At 36.4% G+C, this 15,037-nt stretch overlaps 1 protein-coding gene across 1 annotated transcript; it reads left to right on the top strand.

Moving 5' to 3' along the window:
* The first annotated feature begins 558 nt into the window (after positions 1 to 558).
* LOC146321841 (meprin A subunit beta-like) lies at positions 559 to 10,600 on the top strand. Its single transcript, XM_084727130.1, has 16 exons — positions 559 to 618; positions 717 to 795; positions 1,147 to 1,162; positions 1,618 to 1,656; positions 1,815 to 1,840; positions 1,936 to 2,020; positions 2,452 to 2,569; positions 3,846 to 4,024; positions 4,445 to 4,663; positions 5,161 to 5,325; positions 6,676 to 6,906; positions 7,014 to 7,466; positions 7,571 to 7,744; positions 8,390 to 8,492; positions 8,598 to 8,774; positions 10,172 to 10,600. The coding sequence occupies exons 2-16, from the start codon at positions 736 to 738 to the stop codon at positions 10,248 to 10,250; spliced, it is 2,124 nt and encodes a 707-aa protein (XP_084583256.1). The 5' UTR covers positions 559 to 618; positions 717 to 735; the 3' UTR covers positions 10,251 to 10,600.
* Positions 10,601 to 15,037: the final 4,437 nt, after the last annotated feature.

Below are 15,037 nucleotides of genomic sequence, written 5' to 3' on the forward strand. Positions count from 1 at the left end.
TGGCTATTGATAAGGATACAACCCCGCTTCAAATAATCCACACCGTCTCTATAAGCATTTAACTTGCTAAACCTAAATGAACATGTTAAACCTTCATCAATAATCTCCACACGCCACAGGACTTCAGACAAGAACTTTTAACATCAATTACCTTGTCCAGTTGTACTGCATTACTGCATATCAGAGAATGAGACCCACAACAACAATCAAGATGCTAATGCACAACTTAAAATGATGAAATAAATAATGTCTGATCAAATGAGAAGATCAAAGAGACAGAGACAGCAGGGCATAGTCTAGTGTCGTTGCTGTAATCTTAATTTCACTTCAATAAGTATCAATTCATCTCTGGCAAGAATTTTCCAAGAGCTTTTGTGTGTGCTTCACAAAAGTCTGATAATAACCTGACGTGAAGGTGCTTATCAAGTGTGACAATGACAAAGAATTTTAGTCTTGACAGCACAACTCAAACAGTCATAGCTCAGGCATTTTTAAGCAGTGACGTGCAGTTCCTTGAAATGTCCGGAACCTGTTTTGTTTTTTCATTGCACCTGCTTAAAACCCTCATGTCAGCACTGAAACGTCTCATATACAGCTGAGGAACAGACAGTCACACAGGTTGGCATTTAAACTTATAGCAGCTTTAATACATGTCAGTAATAGCATAATATATCTATGCTGCTTCATGTTGTCTCTGTTGTATGATTTAAATTTAGTCCAAGACACACTGCAAGGATGAAAGGCCTCATCTTCCTTGTTGTGAACTTGGCAGTTTCATCAGCATTCTTAAATCCAGTAAGTATTTATTTATTGTTGTACTTTCTGTCAGATAATGATGTATTTCATGCTACACTCAGAATAAACTAACACTGATTTGTTTAAGTGTTTAATTAATGAATTAATGAAGTATTTATTCTGAAATTTGTATTTTACGCTATTAAGACTCATTTGAAATAGTGTAGAATCATGAGCACAGATAGCATCCCGCTGACTTTAAATTTCAAGTTTGAGTACATTTTACTCATAGACTAATACAAGAAGTGATTATTGGTAAATATAATTGTGTTGTTTCTTCTATTCTATGTTAGAGAAGAAGAATTACATCATTACATTTGTTGATGTGATCAAATGTGATTTTTCTTACAGGATGACGGTGTAATAGGTAAGTTGTATTATTTAATATCCTTCAGTATATTAAATATATATTGCAATTTTAAAAAAAACTCTCTATCATACTGAACTGTGACAATAATTACTGCAATATTACATTATTTAATTTATTTCATTATTTTTGTTTTTATAGGACTGACTCTGACTATTGAATTGTTTCTCAAAGACAGTTAATGTTAACTTTTTGCACATGTTTAAGTCATGGCTGGCTAGTTTTAATTTATTAAAGAATGAGAGAGCATTTTAAACTGAAAGCAAAAAATGCTGTACCACACCAGATTTTTCTTTGTGTTATTATATCATGATAAATATTTCATCATGGATTTTACTGTGATATTAATACTGTGGGTTTTTGGTGTAGTTACATCCCTATAAAAATAATTTAACATAATTATTTTTCATTAATCAGTGTTATTATATAAAGCAGCATTGCATCTTTTTTTGCAGATATTGGTGAAGAGAAGGACATTATAGATGCAAACAAAGGTAAAATTAAACATCTTCATATCATTAAATGAACCTTGTGGTGAGATTGTTTTGGCAGATTAACATTTGACAGAGCACCTTTTTCGTGGCCTTATAGTGTCATTAACTTTTAATTTTTTCTTTGTTTAAAATAAAAAACTTTTTATGCTTTCTCTCAGGTTTGATTGATGATGATATTCTGGAGGTGGGTTTAGTACTTTTTTTTAGTGAATTATTAAAATAATAAGCATATGTATGTTTCGTTTTTGTGTCACTCAAAACATTTTTTATAATTCGTAGTCACCAGACATCCAAAGGAGCGCCATTCTTGGCGATAGCAGACGATGGACATCCCCAGTCCCATATGTTTTGGGAAATGATCTTGGTAAATATATTTTCTTTTGCATAATTAATAACTCAAAAAATCTGTAGGAGTTAGGGAGGAACAGGCCTATGGGACGTTAAGGAAGTAAGTGAAATAGATCACATGATTGTGCACCAGGCATTACAGCTCAATCAGCATCAATTAGATGGAGGTTGTTGTCACATTGGAGCCATACTGCAGCGCCCAGTCACACATTAAAGTGAACAGAGCTATTTGACCGAAGTTAATGTTTGCGATTTTATAGGTGAACATAGTTTCCCACCATCCACATGTACAATGCAACCCGCTGTTCTGCCCTCCACTGAGCACAGAAGAAATTTGTGAGAGTAGCGCCTCAGAATAATACACACAAGCATGAATTCCTCGTCCATTAAATGCATTTAAATTGTTATTTCTTCGTTTATCCCTGTGACGCAATTCTCACAAACAAGAGATGAACGCCAAAGGAGTCATCCTGAGAGGCCTTGAGCAGTTCAGGTTGAAGTCCTGCATTGACTTCAAACCGAGGGATTCTGAGGACTTCTTCATTTCTGTCAAAAAGTTGGGTGGGTATGTATCATTTTTCTTCCCTTTTTTTATATGTATTGCATCTATGTCTGTCTTATTTGCCACTTCTGTCCACAACATCTAACTATATTAGAGCTACTAAGACTACAGATACCTTTGTCTGTCCCCAGGAGAGCAAAGGCATGACCAGCCCTATTCTGCCCCTGATTGGCTAATACTCATTGATTAGGTTGGTTAAGTTTAGGCTTGAGGAGAGATTGGTTAAAGTAAGGTTAAGAATATCAAGGTAAGAGTCAGGCAGATCATGACTTTGCCTTCCTGGGGAAATAAATGGAGCTAAATAAATCTGTAGTCCTGTGTGAAATAGCCATAGTCCAATGCCTAATAAATTATTTTTTTCAGGTTAAAACTGCACATTATAGAGCGGCCTTTTATTGTGACCATTAGCCTTGAGGAGTGGTGGATTACATGTAATGGGATTACATAATCTGGATGCAAAAAAAACAGTAACTGTATTCCATTTAAGTTACAGATAAAAGACGTAATCAGATTAGAGACACATTTAATAAAAATTGGGATTATTATTACAAATTTAAATTAAAGAATGATACTATGCACAGTGCACAAACAGCTGCCAATTCATTATCATGGCATCAAGTGAAAAAATATTAATTATTTAATTAAAAACAAGACATTTTTTAGAATGTCACCATGAGCTTTGATCAAACATTTTCAACATTTTCTGACATTTTTTGAACTAAACAACTAATCGATTATTTGAGGAAAATATCAGGTTACATTCTTTTAATATTCTTTTAATATTGACACTTGATAAGGATGGCTACTGACAGCTGATAAGGATGGATAAGTAGTCCAAACAATCCAAATGGTCCAAAATGAAACAATATAAAATAAAATAGATCAAAATAAAAGGGGAAATTACTAACAAAAACAACCCCAAGACCACAGACAGACCAGTCGAAGACACGCAGTAATCATCCTTTCAATCAGTGTCTCTATATGACTCACCTGTCAGGTGGATGGATTATCTTGGCAAAGTTTAAACGCTCAGTAACACAGATCGTAACAAATTCGAAAACAGAATTTGAGAGAAATAAACCTTTTGTGTTCACAGGAGAAGTTCTACGTCTTTTGCTTCAACTTGTGAAAGATGGGAGCAAAAACAAAAGTGTTGTGTTTATATTTTTTTGAGTGAAAATGTGCTAATTATTTTAACTTGTTCTACAATGATAAGGCTCCTCATCAGGTCAGTGATGTTCTTAATGATTGTTCCTGACCAGTGCCTTTTCTGTTTTAGATGTTTTTCATATATTGGGCGAGTACTGCCGAACGGACAGACCCTCTCCATCGGGAGATACTGTGATACTATTGCCATCGTGGAGCACGAGTTCCTACATGCTCTTGGCTTCAACCATGAACAGTCCAGATATGACAGAGATAATTATGTGACCATTGCCTTCGAGAACATCATATCAGGTTTCATTAGAAATTTCATTCTGATATTCCTGTTCTTTATATATGTTGTGTCAAAGTGTACAAAGCACCTAGAGAGGGTTTAAAATGAACTTAACTTCTACTTTTTTCAGTCTTCTTTACACGAGTATCTGTACTTCTACTTGAATAAAAATGTGACGCATCCTCAACTTGCAGGAGGAACATTTATATATATTTATCAAGTGTTATTAATTATTAGATTAGACCGTAATCTTTTAGATTTAAATATTAAAATGTTATTTGTTTAACTATGAAGCTCAGCTCTTATCATTTTGCATGGCAAGAGATCAATGTGTTATTAATTTCTTCCATTTTTATTGTATGCTTTAACCAGATTAATGCTCATGAGATTTTTTTAACGTGGCCTGCTGTAACCAATAGTTGTTCTTCTGTGTCATCTAGGTTATGAGAATAATTTTGTAAAAAAAAGCAAAGATGTAAGCACCACCCAAGGAGTCAAGTATGACTACCTGTCAGTGATGCACTACGGCCCGTATGCATTCAGTAATGGCAACGGCACGACGATTAACACCAAAGATCCGGCATTCCAGGATGTTATTGGTCAGAGGCTGGAAGTGAGTCCCAGTGATGTTTTGGAGCTGAACCTCCTCTACAAATGCAGTAAGTGTTTAGAGTTTGAAGGGACCGGCACCCAGTTTTAGGAATGTTTCTGAGATTGTTTTGATAACTAACATCTACTTAGACAGATCTAATTTTTTTAAGTCTAAGTTCCAGCCCAGGAACTTCTTTATGAATGCAAGAACTTAAAATGTGTTTAAGAAAAATCAGGCTGTTTTGCTTTTCAAAGTGACTACAGCTGCAGTGATTAATCGATTATTAAATTAATCGCCAACTATTTTCAGAATCAATAAATTGGTTTGAGTTATTTTTTTAAAGAAAAAAAATCAAAATTCTCTAATCCTGGCTTCTTATGTGTGAATTTCATTTGTTTCTTTAGTCCTCCATAACAGTAATCTTTGGGTTGTGAACAGAACAAGAAGGATGTCATCTTGGTCTTTGGGAAACACTGACCGTTTTCTGACATGTTTTTTTTTGACGGAAAATAAATGACAGATGAATCTGAAGTAAAAACCTGTGTTTTTCATTCACCTCTACAGACTCATCTGTCGCATTTAGGATGTACTGCGGCTTTTCTAAAGGGAACATGTGTGAAATGAACCGATGTTCAAAGAGTGGAAACGGCTGGGAAGCGGAAATGAAAGTTCCCGGGGGTCCTAGCTCTGACCACACCAGTCTACCCAGTGGCAGTCATGCTCATCAACGTAAGATTTTTATGATTTTAAAACTGAAATTCTGCAGTTGTTTAGTGTTTAATGAAACGCTACGGCGCTCACGTTGAACCACGATATTCCCTGTTCCCATCCAACCAGGGATCTCTTGCATGTCAGTCTCTCTTTCCCTTCATTTCATCTTTCATCTTTCACCTGTCGAATGTTTTAAAAAAAAAGCATAAAAGCCCCCCAAAATAATAATAAAAAAAAGTGAATGACACAAAAGTCGTATCTCAACATTTATTAAAAAGAAACAACCAAAAAAAACTAAGTTTGGCTTAAAAAAAAAAACAACTAAAGTTAATTTATCATTCAAGTGCGACAAATGCCCTCTAAAAAAAAAAAATCAGATTTGCAACATAAATCTTATGGACATATCATTCAATTAAAGGAGCAACATATATAATATGGCAAGACTTCAGATTTAAAACATTTAAAATGAACTATTATCAAAGGAAGGTAAAGAAGCAATAGTTATGATGTTATTTCATAGATGTATTGATGTAATGTGTTAGCATGCTAACTAGCTATTCCTGGCTCGTCTTGTCTCGTCAAACCACTTTGTGCCTCAAGAGGCGATAATCCGGGTAGTCCCCCCTGTGGTTTTAACTAGGAGATGTCTTAACCAGTGTGTTTGTTCCTTTCACAGACTGTCTTGGCTGTTTTAGTGTAATAAATAAAGAAATCAACCTTTAATGTTTGTTTAAAACTCTTTTTATACCTGTTGGCCATGATAAACCATTAACCTTCTGAATTCAAGCTTCTCTTTTTTTAAGGAACAAAGCTTGTTCTTAAAACACACTTCAAACTCGACAGAAACTCAACCAAAATGTCTCAGTTTGTCTTTCCACTGATCAACAATCAGCAGCTCAGTGCAGGTTGAAAATAAATCCTTAATCCACCGTGTTAGATGTAAAATATAATCTGGCTCACCATTACCTCACTTCCTGGTTTTAAGAAAGGTGGGAATACTGCTCAAGCACTGGTAAGCATTTTGACAAATTCATTAAATAATATTGCTATCAGATTCGTCTTAACCATAACATGTCAACTCCATGGCCCTTAGAGATCAAAGCTTAATAAAAAAAAAATCATGGTTTAAAATGTGTTTTCATTATTTTTAAGAGAAATAAAAAGCAAAATGGCTACTCACCATGGCTATGCTTGTCATTTTGACATTTTTTCAACTCCAAAAGACATCAACTCCTCCTACTTGACAAGTAAAAGTATTAAATATATTTTGTCAGTTCTATTTTTTCTTTGAATGATATGCACCTTATATGTAGATATTAAGTTCAGAGGTCGACCATAACATATTAATTTTGGACAATGTTATTCTAGGTAATGAGGACGCTTACTTCATGCATGCTAGCACAACATCAGGTCGGGAGGGAGACTCAGCCTGGCTGGAGACCAAGAGGATGGGTCTCAATCGGGAGTGTCCTATCCAGTGTCTCCAGTTCTACTATTACCACAGTGGGAACGAATCAGACCAACTGAACATCTGGATCAGAGAGTTTCAGCATGAACTGGACGTCACGGGAAGCCTGCGCCTCATGGGACAGATCACGGGTAACATCAGGCTGTTTGATTATCTGGTATCATCTGCTCTACGGCTGATAGCGCAGCCATTAATATACAAATAAAGCAATCTAGTCATCACGACGCTCTTTCTCCAGGTCAGCAGACATCTCACTGGCAGATCCAGCACATTTCCCTGAACGCCACCAGGGACTTCCAGGTGGTGTTTGAAGTTCGCAAAGGTGCAGGAATGTCTTCAGGCGGCTTCTCAATCGATGACATCAACCTGTCCGAGACCGAATGTCCACACGTAACCATGCAGCTAAATGATTTCGAGCACCTTCTGAACACTAGTGCGTATGGAACCCTCGTATACTCTCCACTGCAGTACTCCAGAGCTGGCTATGCTTATAAGGTCGGGGCTCAACTGTTCAGGACGAGTGCTACGCTGTTCATCCAATTTTTCTCTGGTAAATACGACAATCAGCTGGAGTGGCCTATCCCACAAAGACAGGTGACCGTCCAAATCCTGGATCAGAACCCCTACATCCGCCAGCAAATGTCCAAGCAACGCAGTTTCACCAGTGACAGAAGTGTATTTGGGCCTAACAGTAAGTTTAAAAGAACATGAAGGAATTTTAAAAAAAAGAAAGAAAGAAAACTCATCACTGTCTGATTATTTACCTTTAACACTTTAAATGCTTTCTGTAAACAGATACCTTTGTTTGGGGCAATCCTCGTGAGTTTGGGAACCCATTTGTCAATGAGAAGAATGAGACCGTCTATGCTGGACCAAGGCTCGGCAAAACGTATTTTGTTCGTCTGGAACAAATTAAAACCAGAGACTACCTCAAGGGCGGGAGCATCGTTTTCCTCTTCGACTTCCAAGGCACGTTTATAAAAAAAAAATGTTTTTATCGCACATCATTTTACAGTAAACAAATAAGATCTGACAAACCAAAGTTTGTATCAAATCAGACAAAATAATCTAGAATTAGGGATACATTATAACAAAATTGTACTGTAAACTAGAGTGAAATCACATATCTGTTACGTCCACATCTAAAAACAATATGTGAACCAGATCTACAAAGCAAGGCACAAAATTATAGAGTGAGGGGAATATTTTGTCTGTAGGTGAGTGCAGAGACTCATTGTAATACTAGAGGCAGATAATGTGATTTGTGTCTTTAATTACCCCCCAAGAAAGTCTATTAATAGTCTAAAAATGGGAAATAATACACTTTAGTTTACAGTAGAGTTTTGTTGTAATGTGTCACCTCTAATAAAGCCTTATAAGGGTCTAATACTGTCTAATAAATATAATATATTTTTTATCTATGATTTAATATGAAGTTAAGTTTGTTGAGACTTATTAGTGTACTATAAAATAAAGTGCAGCCAATGTTTTTGCTGTTAAACTTAATTGTAACTGTTCTGCAACAGACGTGTTTGAAATGTTTTATGTCGCTTTACATCAAAGTGGAAAATCTGTTGCATAACACTACTGTGTCAAATGTTTTTCCTTTGTTAGATCTCACTCCTGTAGTTAATGGAAGCGCTCTACCCTGTCCTAAAGTACGACCAGTGCCCATCGCAAGTCCTCCTAAAGATCTGAATGAAGGCCCATGCCCACGGTAGGTCACTGTGTCATCAAGCTTCTCATTTTAAAACAATACTTAAAGAAATATGCCGACTTGGATTTTAAATATGCCTTTAAAATGATGTCATGTATTTTACAGGATCGTACCCAGCACCCACCGTCCACCCATCACCCACGATCCACACTCCACCCACCGTCCACCCATCACCCACGATCCACACTCCACCCACCGTCCACCCATCACCCACGATCCACACTCCACCCACCGTCCACCCATCACCCACCGTCCACCTCCTAGAACAACAGATGACAAGAGGTATTCTGATTTACTCACTTTTTACACTTTCAGTATATTTTTTTAGTTTGCTTGAAAAGGCTTATTTGATGCTGTTGAGGCTGTTTGACTAGTTACATAAAAGGGTCTGTATCTAACTCTGTAATTAAAATGACAGCAGACGAAAACATCAGATCTGCGTGGACAGACTTCCTCAGATTAATACATGAAATAAAATACGCTGCTCAAAAAAAGTAAGAGATCATTGAATTACACATCAGATCCTGATGAACGAAATATTCAAGTTGAAAATCTTTATTGATACATTGATATCTTCATTGTGTAATTAGATGAGAACAAAATGATTCAAGAACGGTCAGTGGAAAGCAAAATCATTAACCCACTGAGGGTTGGATTCAAAATCACACCAAAAATCAAAGTGAAGAACTGAAATCGCAGATTGATCCAACAACCGACAACGTCTGGGCACCAGTGGATGGTGTCCTGGGGGATCTCTTCCCAGACCTGGATCAGGGCATCCTGTGGCGCTACTTGGTCTCTCCACATGTAAAGGCTTTTGTCCTTGTATCTTTTCCACGCAAAATGCAAAACTAGAGAAAAATCTGTCAGGAAGGATAAGGAGAGAGAAATGGTGTGTGACCACCACCTGCAAAACCATTCCCATTTGGGGTTTGTCTTGCTGTTGCCTCTCCTGTCCACTTGTTGTCACTTTCATTTGCACCAAAGTCGCTGAAATTGATTCACAGTCGCTTACACTCGCTTAGATCGATATCCCAGAAGTTTAATTGACTTGGCGTTGTATTACGATGATCAAGTGTTCCCTTAATTTTTTTGAGCAGTTTATATTTCCATATTTCAGGAGAGTTCACCACATTCACACAACGGCCATTTTCCTCTGATGTCACACTCAGGGTGGGAAACTTAAAAGTTGTACTCCCGTGTTTCAGGTTCTAAGTCACATAAATGTACGAATAATTAATTATCAAATATGTTATTTTAGCTTCAAATATGTTCCCCCAGATTTTCACTGTACATTATCTGTTGTCTGTTTCAGCTGCTGATCAAGAGGCTGTGAAATGATAATGATTTGTCAGATTTTGTAGGTTTATACGACTCATAACCTGGAACCCAGAAGTAGCTACAACTTTTAGCTTTCCACCCTGAGAGTGACGTCAGAGGAAAATGGCCGCCATGTGAATACGGCTCCACCAGCTGTTAATCTTGTTGGACCAGTGCCTAATATAACTTTAGTGGATGTTGCTGTTATTCAGGAAATTCAGTTAAAATTTGCTCTAAATTAAGGTGGGCTGCTGTATAACCTATGGGTGATAGAGTCATTTTTCACAACGCTTTGAGGCATGTATGGAAAATCCTCCACGTATGATGTTATTTAATCCATTCCTTTGTTCCTGCTGCAGTATTTTTGGCTTCTCTCCCGCTTTGGTGGCCTCTCCTGTCCTCACCCTCCTGCTGGCACTGATGCTTTTGACACGCTGATGTGTGTCTCCTCTCAACACATCCACATCTGACCTCAGGCTGAGTAATTCAGCAGTTTTTACTTTTATTACATTTATTTTGTTGTTTCTCTACTTCTATGTATGACTATGGGTGTCACAAGTCTCCAAATCCACGATTCAATTTGACTTTCAATTTTAAAGTCATGATTTGATTTTTTTTTTTTTATTTAAATACATATTTTTTTAGCACTTTAGTCTATGCTGTTGCTTGTGTCGTCTCTGAAGTGCTGTATTTTTCTTCGGACTGCCAGATGCTGCAGGACAATTTTGCTCAGTTAGATCGATTTCTGATTTAATATTGACATTGTGGCACCCCTATATGCAACTAATAAAAAGTGAAGGCTACAACAGTTTTATACCAACATATGTAAGAATTAACAAAATGCATGTATGTTTGTATGTGTGTAGTTAGGGTTTTAGTGTTGTGGCAATATATTAGTTCTGATTTGATAAGCTTTTTTAGTCTAATCTTGAAATTGTACAAATTTTCGCATTGCAGTCCTTTAAAAAATGAGAAAAAATGTTTGTTCTTCTGCTTTAACTGGATTATGAATCGGAAAGGTTGCTTATTTTTGTGTATAAACAATACAAACATCCTGCGTTTACAGTGGCGTGGAATCTTATATGTCTCTGTACAGTACTTGTAGTACAGAATAGCATATTTGAGAATTGGAGAAAATGCCTGCAATAGCATGTGTTTTTTCCTTATTAGTATTTGGGTTGTATTGTGAGGATAAATCTTTAAAAAAGCAGTAAACTCTTGTGGGATCTTCTAGTATGGAATTTTTTTGAAGCTTTCAAATAAATAGTTTTCAAAGCAACATTTGTTTTTTTGTATTTGCAGTGTGTTGACTGTAATTATTAACAACTGTACAACAATGGCTGAATCAATACATCAGTCAACAACGTGAAATAATCACAACGCACAGGGAACACAACTACAATATGCAACATGTCACCACGGGCCAAACATCTGGCAAAAATCACTGTGCAGCAGAGGTGGTAGAAATACTCAGATGTTGTACTCAAGTAGGTAAGAATCATGGCTTCAAATTTTCACATTTTCACAAAAGTAATGGCTTTAAAGTTACGGAAGCTGTGAGTCGCCATGCTTGCAATCATTTGTTTTAATGTTATTACGCTGAGATCACAAGTTAATTATCTCGTTGTGATGAGAAAAACAAAAGACCAGTTTTTCAAGATAATGATATAATAAATCACGTGAAAACTTTTATTTTTTCCAGCTCATGTGATTTATGGAGAACTGAAGTGCATTTGCCTGTGAAGTTGCAGCCGGGTTAGTGTGCTTATCTAAACGTAGGGTGACCGGACGTCCTGAAAAATTCAGGAGTCCTGAATCACAAGCAGTTGTCCCAAATCTCAAATCCTGTCCTTTTTGTCCCGAAAACTCTATAAGGAGGTGTTAAGTGTTTAAAAAAAAAACCATGAATTGACCTTTTAAGTAGTTGTACTTCACTTGAGTATCTCAGTTTTGTGCTATTATATACATCTATTTTCTACATTTCAAAGAGAAATGTACTCTTCTACTAGTTATGTTGAAACATCATCTTATAAAATGTTTCCAAACTTTTTGGCCTGTGGCTTGTTGCTATGTTTCAGTTATCTATGAGTTGATTTCTCCTCTAAACTTCTTACTTGTATTTCAATAACTTCATGACCCAAAGAGGTAAAAGAGGTAAACAATTTTCCAACATTTAACAAAAATAAAAAAAGATTTGAAAAGGGTGAAAAAAAAAACAACAAATGTATGTATTTATGTATTTATGGTGCAGAAGACTTGTCTGTGCGGGTGAACATTGTATTATGTGTTATGTTTGTGAATGCAGCCGCAGGTCTGACTCCTCCCTCTAATCAATCCCCTAATCAGGACCAGATCAGATTATATAAAACACCTGTTGGTCCATGCTGACCCCTTTTGGCTCATTTGGTGGTTTGCAGTGTTTGTTGTTCCAGGTATGTGGTTGAAGCAAACAATTCACATGCCCAAGTCAACATTTTTAACACTGTGTTCTTAGTGGCTGCTTTCTGTTTTAGCTTTTGTCTGACATGTTGGCTGAAAATGTGTCTGTTGCCTTTCTTTCAGGGAAGCCAACAGCCATATTGTTCAGAGGCTACAGCCGCTCACAGCGAGCACTTTATGCATGTGAGTGGGGGGACATGAATGAATGTAGATCGCACAGTTTTTGCTGTGAGGATTGAGTCAAGTTTTACCGTGTTGCACCACTTGAGGTGAGTAAGTAGCAACAACCCTGAACACTCATTAATCTTAATAGTAATCTGCCTCTCCAAGTGGCCTCAGGTCATTTTCCCTTACCTGGGCTTTTTTTTTTTTTTTTTTAGTAATTGCAATAAAGCAATATTTTATTCCCCTTAATGGTTTTCAGACATTTTATTTTGGCTACTAATTTTTCCACCCAGCAGCTCTGGTTCCTGCTGTTTTGACTATTTCAATAAAACATTTGGTTTATTCTGAAAACTTGTCTCTGTCTTTTGTCAGTACTGAGTCTGTGAACCTAATTGGATAGTTTTCAGAACTATATTCAAGGTTCTTGACAGTGTTTCCTGCAGTTTCCAAGATGGCGTTGGTCTTTTCACCATTCTTATTGAATAGGTCTTGCAACAAAGGCAACTGACACAGACACCCCAGTCTCAAACATGCAACAATGCCTCCATGTTTGTTCTGTTGACGAATTTGACCAAACTGACAAACTAAAACCAGACATTTTCCTTATAATTGAGGCACACAATGTTTCAGTTTTTTCTCCTAAAGTCTAGTTTTCATTTTTAGTCCAGTTAACTGAAATGGTTCACTCTTAAGTTTTGGTTAGAGGTTCAAAAAATTAGGTGGGTGAACCTGAATAGGGCTGGTTCCCTGCTGGTGGAAAAGACTTATAATGGTCAATAAAGAAATAAAACTAGCTCCATCTCAAAAGGCTCTTTATAAATTGAGGCATCAGTAACAAGACTGTCGGAGGTGATGAGTAAACCAGTATTACTAGATTTAATTTTGTTCTGGGCCACTTGGGGACAGCAGAAACAACCTTTAAACACAACACTGACATTATCACCTTCACCATTTTTAGTTTGTGTGTCAAACTTTTTTAGGACTTTCTTCATACAGCCAGCTTATATATTTTAGCATTAACTGGGAATGTGTTCACCTTATGAATATTTGTAATATTAATTAACTGAACTGGTCTTTGGTCTTCACTAACTCCTGGGAGAAATCTGTCTGTGGTGGTCGGGGAGCATTCTTTGGATTTGTCAAGCTTGTAGCACCCAATAATGTAGTAATTTACTGAAAATGTAATAATGCCTGAAAATGTAATAAAATTTACACTTAACTCAATCGAAAATGTAATAAAACTCAATAATACAATAACTTGACTAATAATGTAATAAAATATTCTGACTGATATTGCAATAACATTTTTACCGATAATGTAATACCTTATTACATTATTGGAGATTTATTACATTTTCAGGTGGGTCTTTTAAAAAAAAAAAAAAAAAAGTAAAATTTGACATAATGTAATATAGAGTTCTACATTTTGTGTTTTGAGAATCCAAGACTGTTATATAGCCTACACTGGATTTGAAACAACAGAATGACTGAATTGCAGACCTATACCATACAGCTATATGCACATGCAGATACTCAGGGACATCCTGGTCCTGCTGAGTGTGTGATGGACTTACCTCCTTTGGTGACCAGAATTCTGGTATAGTTTTTGAGCAGCACTGGAGACCCCAGGTAACTTCCCTAAACGTACCTCTTCACTTCAGTTTTCCAACATATCATTACCTCATGAAAACAAGTCAGTGACACTTCATTTGTAAAGATACAACATAAGCATTTACATTTACAATTCTAGAAATAGTCTAGTAACATACTAAGGTGAACAGATTTCTTAAGTGCCCTGCTCACAGACCCATAGTATAAAATTCAAAAAATCGAACCAAGATATCTTCTTTCAGGCAATCTCCTTTTATTAACAAACACGTTAATGATGTAAACAACAGTGAATATAATAGCCTATAACATATAACCAATCCTGAAACAGTCATTTAACAGGGTGTTTCCATCAAAGGACCCAAGAAAAGATGAAAGTGCAGCTTCACAAAAAAAAAAAAAAAAAAAAAAAACTGACCAGAGACAGAGAAAGAGACGAACGAAACATTACAACAGTCAAAGTTTCCAACATTTTAACGGCTTCAGTGGGTTGCCATTGTCCTGACTATAGAGAGTATCTGACATAACAAGCCACAGCACAAATGATAGACTGGAGCAAGACCCATATTAATAGTCCTTCTGTGAACATTTAGTGTCCGTCTGTGTTTATTTTGTGTCCCTCTCTGGTCATTTTATTTCCGTTTTTGCTGCTTTTGTGTCTTTCTGGTCATGTATGTATGTATGTATGTATGTATGCTCTCTCCACTATGTATGTATGTATGTATGTATGCTGTCTCCACTATGTATGTATGTATGTATGTATGTATGCTCTCTCCACTATGTATGTATGTATGTATGTATGTATGTATGTATGCTCTCTCGACTATATATGTATGTATGTATGTATGTATGTATGTATACTCTCTCCACTATGTATGTATGTATATATGCATGTATGTATGTATGTATGTATGTATGGATGCTCTCTCCACTATGTATGTATGTATGTATGTATGTATGTATGTATGTATGTATGTATGTATGTATGTATGCTCGCTCCACTATGTATGTAT

This window comes from Lutjanus erythropterus, chromosome 9, assembly GCF_056507025.1.
Source record: "Lutjanus erythropterus isolate fLutEry1 chromosome 9, fLutEry1.hap2, whole genome shotgun sequence".
In the NCBI taxonomy this organism is placed as follows: domain Eukaryota; kingdom Metazoa; phylum Chordata; class Actinopteri; order Lutjaniformes; family Lutjanidae; genus Lutjanus; species Lutjanus erythropterus.